At 43.4% G+C, this 21497-nt stretch overlaps 1 protein-coding gene across 15 annotated transcripts in view; it reads right to left on the bottom strand.

The window, feature by feature from the left end:
• Positions 1-21497, bottom strand: part of nfixb (nuclear factor I/Xb) — a 143930-nt gene that overhangs the window by 73287 nt on the left and 49146 nt on the right. For 6 of the 15 annotated variants that reach the window (XM_058653158.1, XM_058653156.1, XM_058653162.1 and 3 more), the window contains one exon: positions 18407-18938. In XM_058653158.1, the coding sequence (XP_058509141.1) occupies positions 18407-18938 (532 nt within the window). Of the gene's footprint in view, positions 1-18406; positions 18939-19451; positions 19615-21497 lie in introns of those variants that run through there. The other 9 variants (XM_058653155.1, XM_058653163.1, XM_058653157.1 and 6 more) reach the window with 8 other exon arrangements.

Consider the following 21497-nt stretch of genomic DNA (forward strand, 5'->3'; position numbering starts at 1 on the left):
GACTGTACATTGATCTGTGTCTGTGGAGTCCTCAACAACTTAAACAACCAGCGTTAGGAAATGAGAATAGTGCGACCCAAACGTTTACATAATTATGGATGTGCCTCCACAGCTGCTAGATTCCATTGTAAAGAACCATTTAATGAACACACCACTTACCATGTACCACCTGAGCTGATTTTATCCAAGTTATTTAACAGTATTTGCACGCAGTCACCATTATTATACCTTTATTTTTAACTTTTATGTGCCTTTTAGCCCATCATGCACACGCAAGCATATTTTATGTGTAAATTGGAGTTTTTGGCTTGTGACGTCACACTGTGCACCGTGAGGCATGAGGCGAGTTGTGCAACGGCATCAGATGCAGCCAAACTTCGGCTAGTGTTAGCGTCGCTGACTAGCATTGAGCGAGCTAGCACACTGTGATTGGCCAACTGGGCTTGGTGTATACAGTTACATCACCACCTATTGACTTGGCATGCTTTTTATGTTTTCAGGTGGACAAAAATACTCATGAGAACTTAGCATGTGTGGAGCAGATTATTTTTAAAAATGCGGGAGGAACACCTCTCTTTTCAAAAATACCCCCTTACGTGTGGACCTGGCCTTATTCTTTAAAAGTTATATTAATAATAGATTATTTTTGGTCAAGTCTGCATTTATACTGCTACTTTGGAGAGGCATTTCAATTCTTTCCCTGTAGACAAACCTTTTTTTCCTGCCTACTAACTAAATAGTTCACATTCCACTGAGGAATTACTAAACTAGAGGATCTTCATCTCGCTGATGAAGCAAAAGTGAAACTTCTCAAATTCAGAATTATTGATTATCCTCTCAAAAGATAAACTCATTCAGGGTGCACGTGCAAGTATGCAGAGCAAGTTAAATGCAATAAAAGTACTGTGATTATTGTACACACAGATGTGTATAAACGTGTGTGTGTGTGCAGACGCACATCTGCTAAAACCCTTCATCCCAGTAATCACATACCAAACACACAGACTTAATATTCCGTCCACTTCAAGGTTAAACTATCCAACTGTCTACCTGTCCTTCACAGCGAGGTTAAAGGTCACCATGACTCACAAACTGCCTGACTTTCTGCCCCATGAGCTGTCAAACTACAGCAAACATCTGGACCCAAGGTGCTATTGTCAAACAACAATTCTTTTCTCCTGCCTTTTTGCTGATTTGTCTCCCGCTTTTTTCTTTTTTTTCACCCCTTTGTTAAGCGTATATTTCACTCTCTCACTCTCTTTCCTGCCCCATTTCTCTTGATTTCTCCCTCCCTTGGTTTTATATAGAAAAACATTCCTGGTGTTCTCCTCGGCTCCAGTGAAACCTGGTGCTTATTTTCAGGGCCCTAAATTGATAGCAAATGTGAAGACAGATCCCTCCTCTCATTCGCTCTTCCCTCCCTCCATTCCTCTGCCCACCCCCCCACCTCCTCCCTCTTTTTGGCATTAAAAGTGAGGATACGTGGAACATTTTCGTGACCATATTGAACCCTGGGGTTTTATGTTTTTGAAGGTGTTCTCCTTTATATTCAACTGCATGTGTTTTTGTTGAATTTCTGGGGAGAGAAAGTCTGCAGCCCGAGAGTCTCCTTGAGAGCAGGACTGAGTCATAGACTTTTTTGTTTTTCAATAAGCCCCCCACTGCACCGTGGAAACCAAACCTGGTTAGCCTCAGCTGTCTTTACCCATAATTCAACAATCCCCGTGTGTTTGTTTTCTCTTTTTGCCTCCTTCTCTCCCTCGCGCTCAGTTTCCCTGACTCAGTAAGTGAAACCCTAACTGCTCCCTTCATTTTGATGCAGCCAACAGATTTGTGCTGCACCAAAATGCTCTATTGTTGTGGATGTGTGCCCGGGAGAGAAACTGAGCTGCACGGATCGCCCCTCTGTGCGTGAAGCTCATAATGGTTTTGATTAGAAACTGGGAAAGGGAAACCTAGTCCGCTCCTTGTGACGTCTGTTGGGCTCTGTAGGCGAATGCAAAGGCATCATTTGTAACTTTTATCAAACAGAATTGCAAACAACAACATTAAAATAATTCTACATTTTGCTTTGTGGCAATGTAAGCAGATGATGCACATATCAAAAAACAACCACATAAAAGACGCTCCAATTTAGCTCCTATTTTCATTAGTCAACAACACTAACAATGAGTCATCAGACAGTCATGTGACTGATGCTGGAGCCGGTCATTGGTTGGCATATAATCCATCCAACCAATACCAAACAAGACAATGAACTGTTGACACTCACATTAAAACCTCAGGTCCAACTGTAGTCTCCAATAAATCAGAACCCAATGCAATGAAACCTAGCACTAAAATGCAACTAGCTCAAGCTAGAGTATCAAAGGCTGCTATCGCACGTTCAGGTTCAAGTGGCATCCATGGAATGGGGTATGGTGAAGTTGCCTTTAACTGAATAAAACAATGAATCTGCAGCCAATAAAATGATCTAATGTTGCTATTCACAAATTTGGCCCATATTAAGTTCATTATTTCTGTTTCCCACATTGTTGGTAGCCAATTTGAGCAAACAAGATCAAACATGCAGACTGAACACTACCGGCTTCCTTGGGAAGCAGCGAGACTGTGGCTCTCTGTCCTCTATGTGTGATGTGTGTTCTACGTCTTGCAGACATGAATGAAGCTTTGGACTGGACCTGTAGATAGAAGATGGCACAAAGCGAGCTGGTGGTTGTTGAGCTCTGCACGGATGGAGAGCCAGGCCTGCCTGTTTGTGTTGGCCAACTTTCAGCATTCCACATGTCTTTGTGATTTTCAGCTCCCTGACCTCAAGAGACTCTCCACGCTACTGTAAGTTATACTCACACCAGGAGCACACATGGATCAGGCAGGAACTCTGAAATTCTCTTGGTGCTTGGCTGCTTTCTGAAAGCACACGCATTGAAAAATACTCGCCACGCTGCAGCAACCATGCCGACTTTAACTCTGAAATGTGAGTTGATGATTCTAGTTAATCTCCTGCAGTCATCAATGACATCTTTCTGCCAACTTTCTAGATTGTTTTTGACTTTTAACTTTACAAAAGGGGCTGGAAATATGCACCTTTTTTACAGTGATCACTGCCTGCACAGTGGACAAGAGAAGATGGAGGCCGTGTCTCGGATTTCCCCACCATTGCTCCAAGTAGAAGAGGGACTGTAGTACTATGTGTTAATGAGTCTGCCGTGACCTGCATGTGCTGCTTCTTTCACTCCAGTGTCATGGGTTTCAAAGCAAATGATATGAGCTAACAAAGTTAGATGCTAATTAAAGTTGCACACTAACTGGCTGGCCAGAGGACAGGATGACGGGGAACTGTGCGAGTCCATCTCAATCCAGCTGCACACACATTTGAGTATGTTGTATGACACCATGTCCGATACCTGTACACAGTTTATTGACTATGTAAGCAAACTCTGTCACTGAATGTTGGCACAACAGCGTCAGTGTCACCTTGTCCTAATGCCCCACATCCGTCACCTCCATGCATCACGCAGTGTGTGTGATAAGCAGCGTAAGGTGAGCAAAGATAAAGACAGAATGTGGCAGAATTTAAGTAAAACCCCAAGAAATGAAGAGCTGGTGCATGCACAAGATTAGAGGGAGGTGCAGAGGTGATTAGAGGTGAGGGAGGGAGGGAGGGGAGCTACTCAGAGCAAAATTGAGGAACAAGTAGTGCCTTGGGGCTGATCTAAACAGGATTTACCTGTTGCTGTCCCCGAGATGACTCACTTTGCTCATTTATCCAACACAGCTGCAGGGCCTAAAGACCTTCTTAATTAAGGCGCAGATATAAAAAAATAAAATAAAAGAGTGTGCATGAGCGTGTCGATGTCTGCATACGAGTACGCACTTGCAACCTCAACCTCCGTACTGCTTTCCACTTCCTCGTTCTTCTATCGAAAAAGTTCTCCGTGACTTTACATCAGCGTCTCACATGCTCCCATAAACACAAGGTTAATTTTCCTAAACATTCTCAAATATATACTGTATGCTGTACGCTACGGTCCAACAGAGAAGTCTCTGTAACCGCAACATGAACCCAGTCACCCCATACTGTACTGTACACCCCTGCCTGAGGACAGGAGCTTGCTATTCAATCGGCTCGCTTTGTTCAACTTCAGTCAGTTGAATTATAAATTATAGCCTGCAATAAACAAATCATAAAGCCGTAAATTAAAACTGGAGTGTGACAGGTGAAGAGGGAGAGGAGCGACGCCAAAAGAGGAGCATTGTTACAGTTGTCAGGTTAGTGCCTGGTTACACAAGTCTTTTTTTTTTTTTTTTTTATTTATACATTACATATCATTCAGTCATCAGCAGGTCAATAATCACCCTTTTATTAAAAAAAAACAAAAACAATAATTGGTGACCACAATCAAATGAGTTGGCTTGGACCTGCTCCATGTTTCAGTGCATTCCTAATTTGAGCTGTTGCACGTGTACATGCACACGTGCACACACCTAAACTCTCCTATATGCACCATTTGCCCAGGGGACGCGTGTCACGATGGTTTATGTACTAAAAACAAACAGGCGTCCCATTGCAACAGCCAGAAAAATGGATGTGGGTTTGGACGAGGCAGACAGGGAGGAGGGATGGAAGGGAGAGAAGGAGGTGAGGATGCACATGCGGCAAAAAAAAAGAGAAAGAATCAAGGACACAGGGGGCACTGTAGAGCAATTGAGTGAAAGTTTTCCTGTACCGGCAATAATAAGAGGCCTCGATGCCACCCGGTGACCACATCAGGGCTGCCGTAATGACAGGCTGTGCAGGGCACACGTCCGCCTGACTGAGGGACTGAGGGTGTGCATGTGCGTCCTTCTGTCAGGGCTAAAATGGCTTTGTTGAGCGAGTAAAAATAATCTCAGCATGAGCAAATGCACATGATATCGTACAGTGGACACTGTATGTAGATACATGCATACATACAATGTAAAAACTGGATTACATCTACCTGTCCAAGTGAGCAAAATCTCTTTCACTGTTAGGATTTTGGAGGGAGATACAGTCGAATAGACGCTGTTGCACCAAAGAAGCCCACAGGGTGTAGAGGTAAGACGGAACCTTCAACTCAACATTATGTGGTTGGAAAAAAAAAGTTGTTTTTCTTCTTTCAAAAAGTTGCACATTCTCAAGTTAATGCAAAATGGCAGTCCCAACAGGTGTTTTCTATCACTGTCATTTAAGCAAATATCACTGATTGGGGTGGAGTAAGATGTTACACATGCTTGAAAGTTTCCACATATAGGCAGCAACCCAACAGCAGAAGACCACTGTGGTTTTGACATGTATAGAACATTAAGTTCACGTAAGCCAGAGCAGAGAAATCCCTTTCTACGCTATTATGGCTCTTTTGCACTGTCTTAATGTACAAAAAGAAATACTGCCGGTTTCAAACAGTATGAGGCCAGAGTCACATCAGCCCATGTCCATACACCATGCAGACATGCGTGACCTTCACTACATTCATTACCTCATAAAGAGCAGTAAATCTGACAGGTGGCTCGCACTTTCATTTGATCCACAAAAAGAGCAAATAGGAAAAGGGAATTATGAAAAAGTACAACCTAACGCTCAAAGAACACAAGGACATACACATGGATAGAACGCTTGACTTATGCACACCCTCATTTTATGGTCGAACGCTACGTCGATACTTCCAGCCACTAGAGGGCAGCGCATTGTCGAGCGTTGCAGACAACGGTGGACGAGGTTGTGGTAACGAGCCTTTGAAGAAAATGGCTAAAGTTAAATAAATTGTGAATCAATGTCATTGCAATTTAGTGAAGGTGTGGGTCATGACCCAAGGAACCTGACAAGTTGTTGCTGTAGCACATTCTAGTTTGTACTTGGCTTCTGTAGAATCACAGTTGAGCAACATGGCAGAGTCTTATCATGTATTTATTTATAGTATCTTCATGGTGGTTAAAGAAAACCATGTAAACAGGGCAGAGACTGGACTTGGAGCAGAGAACCTTTACACAAAATATCATGGGGAAGACTGAGGTCACTGGCATGAATGGTTCAGGGAAAGTGTTACAACTACATAATGACAAAAACAGCTAGGCACTTGTAACACTTGAATTATATTCCATGTAAACCAGAGCGTTTCCAAACTAAAATCCTGGAAGAAAATAAATGTTTTACCCATGTGTGTGTGTGGTTCACAGTTGTGTTTGTAAAACAACTGTTTACCAGACTGGACCGGGACAAAGGAAGGCAGTGGTGGTGGTGCAATGGAAGGACCTTGGCCCAAAGAGAGAAAATCCAGTTCTTTTTCACAAACACCTTACAGAAAAAAAAAAAGAAGCATGACCACAAAAGAAGCTTTGTGCTTGTGGCTATTTCAGTTAAGAGTTCTAGCCAGGACAGATCCACTGAGATTACAAATGAGTTGGAAAAAGAGAAAGCGAAAAGGGAGCCTGATTTGGTTAGCAACTTCCACGAATCAGTACCGGGGAAGAATGTGTGTGTAATTTGGCTCTGTTTGTTTTGCATTAGGATATAAAATATGTTGGGATTACTTCATCACACAACTAAAGCCCAGTGAAAAGGAGATGGGCAAGAGTTGGAAAGGGGGAAAAAAACACCATTTTTTCTAGGTCAGGTTTTGGGTAACATCAGATGCGTTTTGACTGGGACAACAGCTTCAGCAAAGCACAGTGAGAAAAAATAAATAAAAATGTAAGTATAAAACACTGCCAAACGACTGCCTTAACTGACATCAATCAACAGTTATTGCACACTATTTGGCAAGGAGATAAAGATGTGCAGCAATCACTCCCAAACTATACTTAAAAATTACCCCAAGACATTTCAGATCAAGTGAATTCCTTTATCGACACCAACAGACTTGGCTGTTTTTTTTAAATCTACTTTATCGTTTATTTGCTAAACCTAGCATTTACTTTACTTCTTTTAATTTCAGCCATAATTTTAACATTAATCAATAAAGTGTAGCTATATCAACGATGTATCTATACTTTACCATTATCATTATTAATATTAATTATTTACAGCCAGTGTTTACCTGTTCTATTTAACATTACTTTTTAGCTGACAAAGATATATTTCATCATGTATTGATAAAACTATTTTCAAATATTTATCTTTTACATTTATCTGCATGGTCGTAGTAGTTTTGCATCATACTTGTGCATTTTCTTAAGTAAAGACTTACTGATGTGGCATGAATGAGTACAAACTGAGCAGAGAGCTGGTTTGTGTCTGATCTATTGAATGTGACCAGAGTAAACACTGGTAGTATATTCTTAAAAGATTTGATGCACATTGGCTCCAAGACTGTAAAATAGCAGCTCTCTGTGTAAGTCATCTTTAGTTTACTAGGATATTCATGGCTCTTATCATGAGGATTTCACAATGTAGCAGCCAGGGTTGTGTAGTTTGAATCGATGCCCAAAGACAAAATCTTTGAGTCCATCACATGAGGGGAAAAATGTATTACAAACAGTGAAGTTGGCATTGGAGTAATCACATTAGTCTGTGTGTTTGGGTCCTGGTGGAGGATAACGACCCTGGAATGAGGCAGTGAGGATAATGGGACCATTACTGATGCCTTGCGGTGTGAATGGTATCTCGTTAAGGTCCGTTTTACAGCCAAGCCAGAAGGGAAAGTAAACTCAGATGAAAAGAACAGAAACAACACTAAAAGAGCAGGCACAAAAGAAAAGAAAGCAGGGATCCGAGATGATCCTGAGGCCAAAACTGCTGATAAAAATCTAACCACAGAATGAAGGCCAGATTGCTTTAATTCATTGTCATCTCAAGTATTTTTTTTTCCTGCATGAAGGAGTGGGACATGGAGAGTGGCAGAGAGAACCCCTATCCTCCCTCCTCCTCCTGTCCTCCCACACCCACTCCTCTCCTCTATTCAGATTTACTGCCCTTAAATTGTTTGCCCTCTGCTTTTAATGGCCATCTCTAGATCATCAGCTCCTAAAATAAACAGTGGGGCTTGAATTACCTTCTCTATCACCATTGCACTGAAGCAGAACACACTTGCAGGGACTGTGCCTCGCTCAGCTCTTCTCTTCTCTTCTCAAATCGGGCCTTTACGTTTAATTCTCTGCCTGTGCTCCCCTGTATGTTTGGGTTGCTGGAGGAGAGCCCCCGCATTAAAGCTGAGCAGCAGAAGAATGGAAACTCAAGTAGGGCTCAGGAGCAGGGTGGTCTGCGTCTAATAATACACCAATCAAATGTTACCACACAAAGGGCAAATAACAGTAGACTGTTGCTGTGAGAGGAGAGGGGAGAACACCTAGTGCAACTGTAATATTCATCACCCAATTGTTCTGATAATTAATGACCCTGAAAATTTGAAAACATAATTTTCTAACTGTCCACTTTTGCGATGACAGACTGCACCTTGTCCAGCACCAGCAAGGGGGACCTGGTTTACCTCAACTGGGTCAGCTGGGACCATCTGGGTCATAATTGTATGAGCGCGGGTACATTTCTGTGCATGCTTTGCTTGCAAATGGGCTCGTTTTTCTTCAATCCCTGTCTACACACAAGGCCCACAGGCATCAGGTGTGATGTGGTTCAGGTGTTGGGAGCAGTGCAGAGGGGACACTCGTGTGCTCGGCTGCAGAAAGCGTTTGTTGTTGCTAAACCCGCCTTTATGGCACACATGGGCATATGCGCGCACACACACACACACACACACGCTCTCTAATAGAGTCCACACACAGACACCTAAAAACATACTTCACACACTTAACTCTTCTGGAGTTAAAGAGCGCCCCAGGGGATGTAGGCTTAATCTTTTAAGAGGAAAAGCAGATTGCGTTTGAAGAATGAAAGGGGAAGGCTCATGTTTGTGAATGATAATACAGTTGGACAGCTCGCATGCAACACACAGTGAAATGTGTTTGCTTGACTAAAACAGACTCTTAAAACACATCTACACGTTTTATTTCCACTGATATTTTATTAAATCTGATTTCTCAAAGTTGGCGCAACACACCGAGATAACGCAACTGCGGAGGTGAGCGACTGCAGGCGTATACCTTCAGACCTTCAGTCAGATTCAAACTCGAGATGGCCCGACATCACTGGACATAAGAGAAGAACTCAGTACAAAGAATAAGACAACGGCGACAAAAACATGGGGAAATTCAGACTGGTACATTTCTTTGGACTGACGAGGAGAGTGATTCTACGCTCTACCCGCTGAAAGAATTTTATATATTTTGGTAATGGATGGTAGGAAATACTAAAAAATGGTTGCATGGTAAAATGGAAACCACCACTCACACAATGAAAGAGGGCATTTTGCCCCCTAGTGGAGCGGATGTAGTCTCACTTATATTCAATAAGCAAATGGGCTTATATGCTGGGACTAGGGCGGTATTCCAATTGAATGGCACAGTCAAACTACAACTGTAACTTGACTTGACTGTGCATGGAAACATACTGACTAACATGTGATTACTGAGCATGTCAGGTGTAGTTAAGGTTTCCGGTCAAGGCTATGACCTTGTCACTCCCTGTAACGTAGCTTCAAGTTTGCACACAGAGTAGATTTAGATGAAGTAGAACTATATACAAACATGTGTGTATATATATATATATATATATATATATATATATATATATATATATATATATATATATAGTGTTATGACAATGCCTTGCAGTCACTTCTGCATTTTGTCACCTATAATGTGTAAAGCTCCGCCGGAGAGAAGAGTTGCCAACTTGCCACTAATAACTGGGTGCAAGGCCAGAAAGAAGGGGAAAAAAAAAAAGGATTTTACAAGGAAGAAAATAAACAGTGTGGTCTACAGAGCGTAAATAATGAGAAGTTAAAGCCAAATAAAACACAAGGGTTAAAATAGTCGTCTCATATCACAAGCTAATTATATTTGAGCTGCTATCTCAAAGGGTACTTAGAGCTTCTTGGAGGCAAAAACTTATGTGTAACCCCCTGGACTGAACTAAGTTCAACAAAATGCGTATTTTAATTAAATTAAATCTGGTTCAAAAGTACAGTTTGCCTCCCTTGGACCCGTTCAAGTTATATCCTGAAACAAAATATCATGACTTCAAAAAAGAAATCCATTATTTTTGTCACATAAATAATTTTTCCATTGAAAGGGAAATCACACTCCTGAGAACAGAGAGCTACGAGCCGTCCTTTATCATATAGGTAGCTCTGCTTATCTGCTTTACATGAGTGTGGGGATGCCCTCTATAGAGTGAAAATGATCTGAGTGGATTCCTCTGGCAGAGTCGTGCACTCTGGTTGCCCACACAGTGGGCTGGAGTGGCACGGAGACAACCCAGCATTGCACGGCCACTCATCGTGCCAACCAGGCCAGTCACTGACACTCTCTGGACATCACCCAGGAAAGGTAGATTGAGGGGAAGCGGGGAAAAAAAAAAGAAAAAAAAAAAGAGTGCTATGTGGCCATGGCAACTCCATTCATTGGCTTTCCTGGACAGTTAAAATACACTGATGCATTTCGTGCACTGGAGCACGGTGGATTATTTTCAAGAGGTTTAAAATGAAGAAATTTAAGTTTTAGGTCATAACCATATAACTACAACAAAGAAAACATAATATTGGACATGTGTTTTTGATTATTTCATTTTTTTTCACATTTTCATTGCTCACCAGGAGGGGGGGGGGGAAACATTGTTTTCCCATCTACTTTGAAATTTATGCACCAAAGCTGCCAATAAGAATTCAGACGAGTCTGAAATTATAGACGAGAGAGCTGAGTGCTGACAGTTGATGGGTATAATGAGAACGTTACCATCCAAAATGATGTATGTGAAACGGAGCTGGCCGTCCATATGAAAGACAAAACAGAGTGAACGTGTCAGGTGATTGTGATGTTTTGTTGGCCTGGATGTACGGAGCAGAAAGACCTGAATAAACGACTGATGAACTAATAAAACAGGAATATAAAGCTTAGGGTATGTGAAGGTATTTTAAAAAATAATGAACTCGCATAAAGACTTAACAGTATTGTTAAATTGCATAACAAATCTTTTTAAAATGGTGGTTTAAAAGTGAACACAGCCTCCTTTATTCTCTCCAACGGCTTGTTCAAAGTGTAAACCCCTCTCTTTACTTCTTTGTCCCCATTAGAACAGCGTTTGGTGCTCAGCTGCTCTGAGACGTGGCAAGTTTATTTATTTATCCTTTTCCCTCATTAATTAGTAGATTTGCGCTGACAAACGAGGAAGTAGTCGCATTAGCGCCTAGTTTGCACCCGCCTTCCCCTGGCTGTCGACTCTCAGGATGCAGGAGCCGGGGGGAAAGATACGGGCGCTGTGTTTTTCCAGTGACGATAATAGCGAAAGAGACACCCAGGTGTACTCGTACACGCATAAAAACACCTGCCGGGATTTCTCAACTAAGTGACTTATCGCAACACATCAGATAGACGAGTTAATTAAAGACAAGTTCATTTTGACCTGCCATTGGCGTAAATAGAACATAAAGGGCGGATAAATATGGAGGGTGTACCCTACAGCTAGTAGCTCTATTCCATACTATGCTCAGCAGGGGCAACGGGACCCCCACCCCCACGACCTCATATATTCACTCTGTTATTTCAGCGAACAAAAGAGGGGCTCTCAAGGCCGTGGGTGGATCCGTGAAAGGAAGAAAGGAGTCCTGCTCCTGGTCCTGGGTGAATGGGGGCCTTTCACACTTAGAGAGGCCTGTTTACTCTCCCTCAATAATGGCTCTAATTTTCTGATCATTATTGAGTAATTCCATCCACCCCCATACCCAGCGTTTAATGCCGTCTCCCATCACTCACAGCACCGCGCCTTCGGAAAAGGCCCCGGGTTTCTGTCCTGAATGACCTACAAGACGTGCTCTTCACTTCCTACAAAGACGACCGCGACCTGCGCGGAGCTCCGACAACACTGACGACGTTTAGCAAAAAAATCAAAAAAATAAATCAAAAATTATGTAAACATAAAGCAGAAAACATTCAGAATTATTCATGCGTCGGGTTTTTTTTTCCCGCCCCCACATGTGGAATCATTCTGTGCTCTGATTGGCAAGGAGCCGTGCTTCATCCTCCATTTTGTTTGGACCTGACCTGAGCAGCTCCATCACACCGAGGAACAATATTCGCTCTGCTGAAAGCAGGTGGAAAATATTTTTTCTTTTGGAATCGGTGAGATAAAAAAAAAAAAAAAAAAGAAATCTGGAAAACACGATAGCCATTTTATTCGACGCGCCAACATCTCCGCCGCAGAAGTTGAAATGCTGCGAAGCTCGCTCTTCCCAGCGACCCGCTGTGAGCGAAGCATCCGTGAGAGCGGTGGCAGGGGCGGAAGGGAACGTGCAGAGAAGAAGTGTTAAGCGAAAACAAGTATATGGGGGGGGGGGGGGAATGTTAAAATGAAGAGAGAGGCAGAAAAGGATCAGAAGGAGAGAAGTTGGCAGAGGCTGTGTGTCAGTTTGAAAAGCTGGCACCTTCTAAACAGAGCTGCAGCTCCGGGTGCCAAATGCTGCCAACCAGCCCCACTAGCCTGAATATCTGCCCTCCCTCTCTCTTTGTTTTCAGCATGGCATTTTGCATCATCTTTATTCCACGCTTTTCTTTTTACTTTATATCAGGGCTCAATATCGTGCGAGCAGCAGTGACTGACATTTATTAGCATTAAATTAGAGAATAAATACAGAGGGAGACATTTCATTTACTCTCCTAATTATTATTATCGTTCATTTCAAATCATTTTGTTTGGGTTATTTTATGGAAGCAGATTCTCCGCGTGTGTACATTTGGTGATTTCTGAGCGTGGAAGAGTTTTAAATGAAAATCCACAACAGGAGAAGGGGGATCTGTTCTGGGTGGTGTCGCGGTGTTTTCCAGTCCTGTTTCCCATATGGAAAGAGTCGTCCCAATTACAGGGCAGTCTCCACGTTCTCTGCTTCACTGGACCGAGGGAACAAGGAGCGAGGCGGACTGATCAGAATCTGGCTGCTGGGAGACGGCCCAGAAAAGACTCTCTTCTTCTCTGCTACGCTCTCTCCACCTCTCCTCTCTTCCTGCTCTTTGCCCCTCGGCTCAGGCGGCTGAGAAGCCAAGCCGCCCCTCCTGCGCGGGGATACGTATGTTTTTTGGGGACAGACAGATTTCAGGCCTGGCGTCTGTACAGAGAAGGAGAGGACTGCTCATGCAGATTCTAACGCCGATACGAGACCGAGTCGAGACCAAAAATAATACACAAAGAACCTAGGGGGAGAATGTTAGCATATTTCTGTTGTTTTGTTCTTTTGAAGAAGAAAAAACAAACCCATTCAGGAACACAGTGAAACATACGGCCATGGACACATTTAAAAATAAAGCTGCAAATTCTTTTTCTGCACGTGTGTTTGCTGTATTCACTGAGGTTGCTTTTATGCATATTATTAGATCATTTAATTTACTGATAAGTAAATTCATGTTCTAATGGAGTAGAAACCTGCAACCAAATTAAAAAGTGAACACAGCTAAGCTGAATTTCTAAAAAGAGACACCAGAACAAATATTTATTAACCTTAATTAAACAAATAATTAAAAATCGCTCTACAGTGAAATTAGGTAATAAAGCTAATCCATGTTGCCGAGAAAAGGCACTTTCTGCTACAGGGATTTTTTTTCTGTCTGTAAAGCTGAGACCTGACCTTTATTTCAAAATTAGACTTAATTCAATAATATACTCGGTCTTTTGTGTATCTTCTCCAGTATTATTCACTAAACTGGATAATTACAGTTGAATATGAAGCAGGTTGGCCCGGTACCAAACCCATAGAGCCTCTCAGCGGTCGGACCTATAGAGCGGTGGAAAGTTGGGAGGGGTCAGTGGAGGGAGGTCAGAGGATCAGCCCGAGTGTCAGTGTGACGGTTTGTGTCTAATCAAAACGATTCGGATGTTTGATCGTCGGTTTGCCAGTAATTATTTACACTCCGCACGTTTACCTCCGTCTCAATACACACACACAGCAAGAAGAGCTGGAAAAACTGGGGGCTGTTAAAATGGGCCACGCTGGGGCTGCTGGAGGCCCCTCTGCCTCAGTGCACATTAAAACGCTGCAGTGTCACTGACGCCGTCGCAGACGCTCAAACTTTATTGGGCACATTATTCCAAATGACAACAAAGCAGAGGGAAGTTTCCGTTAAAAGGGTCGGACCAGCAGTGTTTTTCACACCAGATGAATGTGGCTCCCTCGGCGACGGCACTCTCCATTTCTCTCTGTCGTCCCCGGATTACGGACCAGTGCCAGAACACTGGATCGCTCCGCCCAGAAATCTCAGCTCTGCACAGAAACAAGCAGCCGAGGCACGGAGGACGCTTCGCTGTGATTCTTCTTTTTAACCATTATTATTATTATTATTATTATTATTATTATTATTATTATAATAACACTCTGCAAATGATGGGAGAACATCGCACCCCTGTACGGGAGTTTTACTACTCTTATAATCATCCGCTCTACTGTACAGCATCACATTGTAAAGCTGTTACAAACCATTACACAAATCTTAGTATGGGAAAAACAACTAAATCCCACTCTGTGCTGTTTGGTTTCTTCTTCATTATGTAACCGCATCTGATAACGTTACCTCCTTTTGAAGCTCAGGATATTGGGCGAAGCAGATAAGATGTGTTTGATGGATTAGCATGACAGTGGGCGTTAAGTCTCTCAGTCTGGCCGTCTGTCTCCCTGTCGATCCCTCTCTTTGTTCACCTCTATTAAAAGATATTCTCTTGGCCATTTGTAACCTCGGGACTATGCGCAGAGACACATTGATGAGTAAATGAATATCTTAGGTTCACAGCCACACCAGAGCAGCATGGAGATATTGTGTTGTCTGACACACACACACACACACACACACACACACACACACACACAGACTGACAGAGCTGGCTTTCAGACCTGGCTCTGGCACCTCTCTGGTCCGTCTGTCTCCAGCACAGAGAACAGATATGGCGGCTGCACTCTCAGAAACATCTTTTTATCATAACAGCACAAGTAATGAAAGCCGTATGAGGCGACTCAGACTCCAAACATGACTAATGCTGGAACTGTGTGGCTCCGTCAGGCCGACAAATATGGAACACGTCGCTCAAAAAAGAAAGGAGAGAAAAAACTAAACTTGACCTGATCTGGGGTCTCTAAATGGAGGGAGGCATACGGCGAGCCCGAGTGATCAAAGATGTGATCAGATCCTCCTGCACTCACTCACTTCCTCCACATCCCTGAACCATTATCATCATCATCATCATCATCAGAATCCCTTAAAAGAAAATGGTGACGACCCTGATCAGTCTGCAGCACTGTAATTGTGCAGTGTATATGCAGCCAGGTAGTTGTCAAAAAATAATGATCAGGTTAGTGTTAGCTCAGCAGTGGGACCTTGTTTTTGCATGTGCAGAGCAGAAGTGAAGATCAGAGTACAGCTGCTTTGATCTGTCCCAGCACTCACTGCCCCGCCTGCAAGGGCCCAAGTCTATAATTGGACAAAAGCAGAGACGCATACTGAAGTGAAGGGAAGCAGAAACAGAGGAGGGGGTTAGCGTGTGTACGTGTGTGTATATATCTATCCCATGTTCTGTCAATCACGCTGCTTGAAAGTGGAGCCACCCCCCCCCCCACTCCTCCATCCACCCCTCCCCTTAAACACCCTCCTCAGCAGCGGGTGACAGTAGTATCAATGGGCAGAGGAGAAGTGAAACTCCATGGCGGGGACAGGCGAGAGAGACGGCTGCAGTCCAATCATCAGGCCTGGCAACTGATAGCTTCCGCAAGACACAGACACCCGGGAATGGGGAGCTAAGAATAAAACTGTAATGTTGCCACCCCAAAGGTTAGAATGGAGCCACTGTGTGTCTGTCCTCTGTAAACTCTGGTTAACCCCAGCCTGCCTCCTGGAAAACAGAGCCATTTGAGACCATGGAGGAGGACATTTTTTTGCAGTTTAGTTGTTTCCCTAATGTTTTTTTTTCTGTTCCTCTCCAGTTGCATGTGCAAGGTGCCGCACAGACTGCTGTTGAGGCTTATGTGGAAAAGCAGAGCTGGGTCACTCATACAGAAGAGGACCTGCTGCCTCTTTTCAACATCAAAAAAAAGAAAATGAAAATGAAAATGAACCAACACTACATTTTTGACGTTTTTCCCAATAAAGAAAACATGTATAATCAATTAAGACAATAGTTTGCTCCCTGAAAAACAATAACAATGTCAATGAAATTGATTTATATAAGAAATGCTCGTATATGTATAAGAAACGTGATGCACAGAACCAGGAAGATAAAGGCCGGTTCAATTAATGTGTGGGGATGAGTGGCTGCTGGATTCTGGCACGGAATGAAAAAAAAGGAGGCTTTACTCTGAGGGGCACCAGCCTGCGCTGGGAGCTAATCTGAGCCGCGCTTCGCTACGGAGTATTGTGGAAACAGGAAGAGGCGCTCACGGAGGCCCCGCAAACTCAAGCTGAGTAACACACTGGGCTGAAAGCAGCCTGGCATGGGGTACTCTGTCTCACAGGAATGATGCACCTCCCTGCCAAGAAGAAGAATTAAGGGCCTGTAACTGTATGCCAGTCTGTGGTAAGAGAACACAGGATAATAGTAAAGGGCAGAAGAGGGGTCTGTAACTGTGTGTGTGTGTGTGTGTGTGTACGAGAAGCAGAGCGATCAGTCTTCACCTGCCTATACCTGCATCATAAAACCAGAAATATAAATTAACTCAAAGATGAAACGCCAATTAACGTCCGTGTGAATGCAAAACTGTGGTCACACTACGTCTGGGGAATCCGCAGAGAAGCTCCGCTTCCATTTGTATTATATTACACCACAAAATTCAAGCTCCTACATTTATGAGTTACTACATTCGTGTTTGTTTGTTTTAAACTGAATCCTGACATTTACACGCCACAAAAAAACTGATGAAGCCACAGTTAAAGTGGATTATTTTTAATAAGGAACAGTTCTGCTCTCTAAAAGACCACAGTAATTATGCTTCATACAGCATTTTAATTCTTTTAAATGTCTTTCTCTGAATCTAATTTGCTAATTTTAACACCAGACGTGTGTTTTAACTCGTCAAAAATCATCTTAATTTAGGTTTACAATTATTGATCTTTGTTAATGCAAAAGAATCATTATTATCAAAATTAAATATGAAAAATAAAATGAAATAAACATCAATGTTCCCATGGAGCTTGTGCCACTGTGACATCAAACAAAGGTGAATATAATATTCCACAGTGGATCATTGTCCTCACAGGAGAATGTATGTGGCTTTGTATAAACGACACTCGCATACTTCCAGCACCTCTATTTTAACTTCACAGTCACAACAGGAAACGTGTGTGTGTGTGTGTGTGTGTGTCGAATATGGAAAAATAAAACTCAACTCATGACACGAAGCCACACTGTCACTAACATGTGTGTGTGTGTGTGTGTGTGTGTGTGTGTGTGTGTGTGTGTGTGTGTGTCGAATATGGAAAAATAAAACTCAACTCATGACACAAAGCCACACTGTCACTAACGTGTGTGTGTGTGTGTGTGTGTGTAATCAGCACAATCAGACAAACAATGAAGGGGCAGCTTGGGTGTCTGAGGGAGAGCTCCGAGTGTGTCCACTTGTGTGTGTGTGTGTGTTGTGGCGTTAGGCTGACGCGGCTGAGGCTGCAGACAGGCTGACTCTCCCTGCCTCCTAAACTATCTGGGACTGGGCCAGCTGTCACTGCACTCTCCACACAACTACACACACCAATCACACAATAACACACACATGGATTAAAGACTCATGACAAACTGCCTCACATATGCACACGTATGCACATGCATGCATAGTCAGATAAACAGGTTTGCAGATGCTTTTGTTTACAGATGGCACTGGAAAACATGCACATTTGGATTTAGACACATTTGCGCACAAATACTTGAACAAATGTACGACTGCAAACATATCTGTAGGTAAACACTGATTTTAAGCCTGACTGTCAAATTCTTAGAATCTCTTTAAACCAGATAGAAACATTGATCTGAAGAGCTTTTTTTTTCCCCCCTTTTCCTTTCTCTTTTTTTAATGGATTAAACTGCACAGACTGTCCCTTTAAATGTCAAAACAGGGCTGTTATCTCAGTCCTGACAGTATTTAACAAAGCCTGGCATTGGCTCAGCTTGGTACATAGTAAAGGGCAGGGTCCAATCTGTAAGTCGCATGCCAGGGAGTGCGTGTCACATCACACACTGACCTGTGTGTGTTGTTGTTAGTGAGTGTGTGTGTGTGTGTGTGTGAGACAAATCACCACATGAAGAAGCTCACTAGCTGATATCTCTGTGTGTGTGTGTGTGTTTCATATATTATAGCGGTCAGGGACCACATACCTGGTGAGTGGACGAAGTAGGCCAGGTAGAGGTCCAGCTCCTTGACCGTCACTCCAATGTGGTGTGGCTGGACACACAGGCCGTGGTTGGAGCACTGGGGCGACTTGACCAGCCGCTCCCCGTCCGTGCTCTCCAGGGGGCTGCCCTTGAACAGGATGACCATCACCAGGTCCAGCCTCCACACCTTGTCGGCCTGGCGGAGGCAGTCGATGCGGCGGATCTTCCCCTTCTGGTCGGGGTTGGACAGCACACAGCAGGGGGGCTTCTTCCCCGTGATGGTGAGCACAAAGTCCTCGCGGAACTCGGGCCGGATGTCCTTGCGGAGCTTGGCCAGCAGGCGCGAGGCCCACTTCTGCTTGATCTCTGGCTTCTCCCCCAACAGCTCGTCCTTCACTGCGCGCTCCTCGTCCTTGGACATCCTCTTTTCGTGCTTCTTGAAGTACTTGCGCTTACGGGCCTGCAGGTTGAACCAGGTGTACGAGAAGGCACGGACATGGGGGAGGAGGGCCTCGATGAAGGGATGAAATTCATCCTAAAAGCAGAAACAAACATGTGGTGTCAGCAAACAGAAAGAGAGACTTTTTTTTTTTTTTTTTTAAAAGACAGCATGCAAATTATTTAACATAAAGCTCCAAAAATATTGTGACAATTTCAATAAAAACAGGCAAAAGAGTGAAAATCTAAATATGACATAATTTATAACAGTGATTATAGTTATTGAAAATTATAAATAAAATGTAAATATATTTAGTTTAAATAATACATAAATAATATAAAAAAAGAAAATCCTAAATAAATATTGTAAACTAAAAAAATAATAATTATCAATTTATATAAAACATAAATAAACATGCATTAATGAAAATTATTCTTAACTAGAAGATGCAAAAGAATAATGCAAAATCTCCTTTTCCACAAATAAACACAAAGACAACAAAATCAATACAAATACAACAGCCACAGAAAAGCTGAGCCAAGTTGCGCTCCCGTATTTTTTTTTTCCCCCCGCTGTGAAAAGAGAAGTTATTCTGCTGTACCATAATACCTTCACTACATATCTCTGGGCAACAAAGCCCAGATCTCGCCACAGCATTCCTGTGCCAGGGTTGCCACACACCGGTCGCTCACCACCGCCAAGCTTTGCCGCCACAAGACCACTGTTGAAATGTGCTGCTAAAAGATCAGCCATACCATTTCCTATCTCTGCGACCATGCAAGGGAGCTCCAACCAGACTCACATTTCCACAACAAACTGAAAGCGGACAGAAATCACCACAGAAAACCACACTGCTAGAGGAAGACAGACGGCCTGGTAGTTACCATTTTGCACTCTCATCATAAATTTGGCACAGCGTTTTAAGTGAAAAAAAAAAAAAAACTCCAGCACCAGTTTTTTTTGCCTCCCGCGCTCCCCAATGTAAAGCAAGTACTGGTTTGGCAGCGGATAGAGAATTAGCAGATGAAAAAAAAAACTTGCGGGGTTGTAAAAAAAAAAAAAAATAAAATAATTAGCAGAATATGATGCTCATTAAAAACAGTGAGACAAAATTTAAAACCAAAAAAAAAAGGTTTTAGGTAAAAAATAAATAAATAAATAAAAAAGATTCACTGCAGCAGGAACGTGGCCAGCAGCTTTTTGGACAAAAGCAAAAAAAAAAAAAAAAAAAAAAGACAAACAGGACAGATTTAAAAACTTAAAGCAAAATAACCTGTCAGGTAAAAATAGAAATGTTAACTGTATTGCTCTCTGGGAAGAAGAAAAAAAGAACTTTAACAACGGGGATAGATGCACTTAAAATAAACAGTCCTTTGTGCTTTCCAAAAATCTAAAAAAAAAAAAAAAAGTCCTTGGCAAAGTGTAATTGTTAGTGGTGTCTGTTCTGATCCCTGGGCCCGGCACAAGACTCACACACACAAACTCACACACTACACACACACACACAGATGGGGGGGCCAGGGAGCGCAGAGCACAGAATAGGGAGGAAAAAAAAAAGAGAGAGAGAGCCGAATCAATGTTGGACGAGCGCATACGACCGCTGGCAAAGCCGAGTGCTGCTTCTTTTTTCCCCTTTTCTCTCCAACTCTCTCTCTTTCTCTTTCTGTTTCTCGCTCGCCGTCTCTCGTCCTCTCTGCGTTCTTTCCCTAACCATTGCTTGAGCCTTTGCCAACACGAGTAGGGCCCACCTATTTGGCAACAAGATGCCTGTAGCCCAGCCAATGCGTTAGCTTCAAGAGCTGAAAGGGAGGGAAAAGAGAAAGAGGAGGAGGAGGTGGTGGTGGTGGTGGTGAGGGGGGGTGTGTTGGTGAGTGGTGGCAATGAGAGGGAGACAGTGAGAGTGCGCAGGGGAGAGAGGGAGAGACGGAGAGGGAGCAGGTGGGAGTGTAAGAGAGCGCACAGCCTTGTCCGATGCCGCACAATTTGCCAAATCGACAAGTTCCACTCTGACACGAAGGCAAAGTTCAGGGGAGCAAGTCTCCTCCTGCACCAATCCCAGCAGCCCTCAGCCTGCCTCCATCTTTACTATGGCCGCCTTCGCCTCGTGTGCCTAACACCCCCACCCCACACACACACACACACACACAGCCCCGCCGCCCTCCTCTGCCTCTCTCTCTCTCTCTACCCCTCTCTCTGCTTGCATAATGCCACCTTGGCAGAGGATGGCAAAGAGAGAACGCACAGCTTCTGAATCCCTCCAGACCCCACCACCACCACCGGCAGCTGCTCGTGGGTTTACCACAGCAAACAAAGAGGGAGAAAGAAACAAACCTCGGGCAGCCACACTGCTCTGACTGCACACACACGAAATGATTTAGATGCACAAATGCCGAAAATGGTTACAGATTTAAAAAAAAAAAAGGAAAAGGGGGGAAAGGCAGCGGGCATGAGGAAACAGAATCTGCCTCAGCTGAGGTCAGCACAACCGTGAGCAGAGGAGAAACGCTCAGTGAGATGTCACCGTCTCCCACCACAGCGCCAAGTAAACCCAAACACGCTCGGCGTTTTCCTCCCAAGTCCCCGGGAGGTTTTGGCGTTAGGTCGGGGGAACAGCGACGGCTGCCATGTTGCCTCCTCGTGAAGAAGCGCTTCATT

Source organism: Solea solea, chromosome 16 (genome assembly GCF_958295425.1).
Source record: "Solea solea chromosome 16, fSolSol10.1, whole genome shotgun sequence".
NCBI lineage: Eukaryota > Metazoa > Chordata > Actinopteri > Pleuronectiformes > Soleidae > Solea > Solea solea.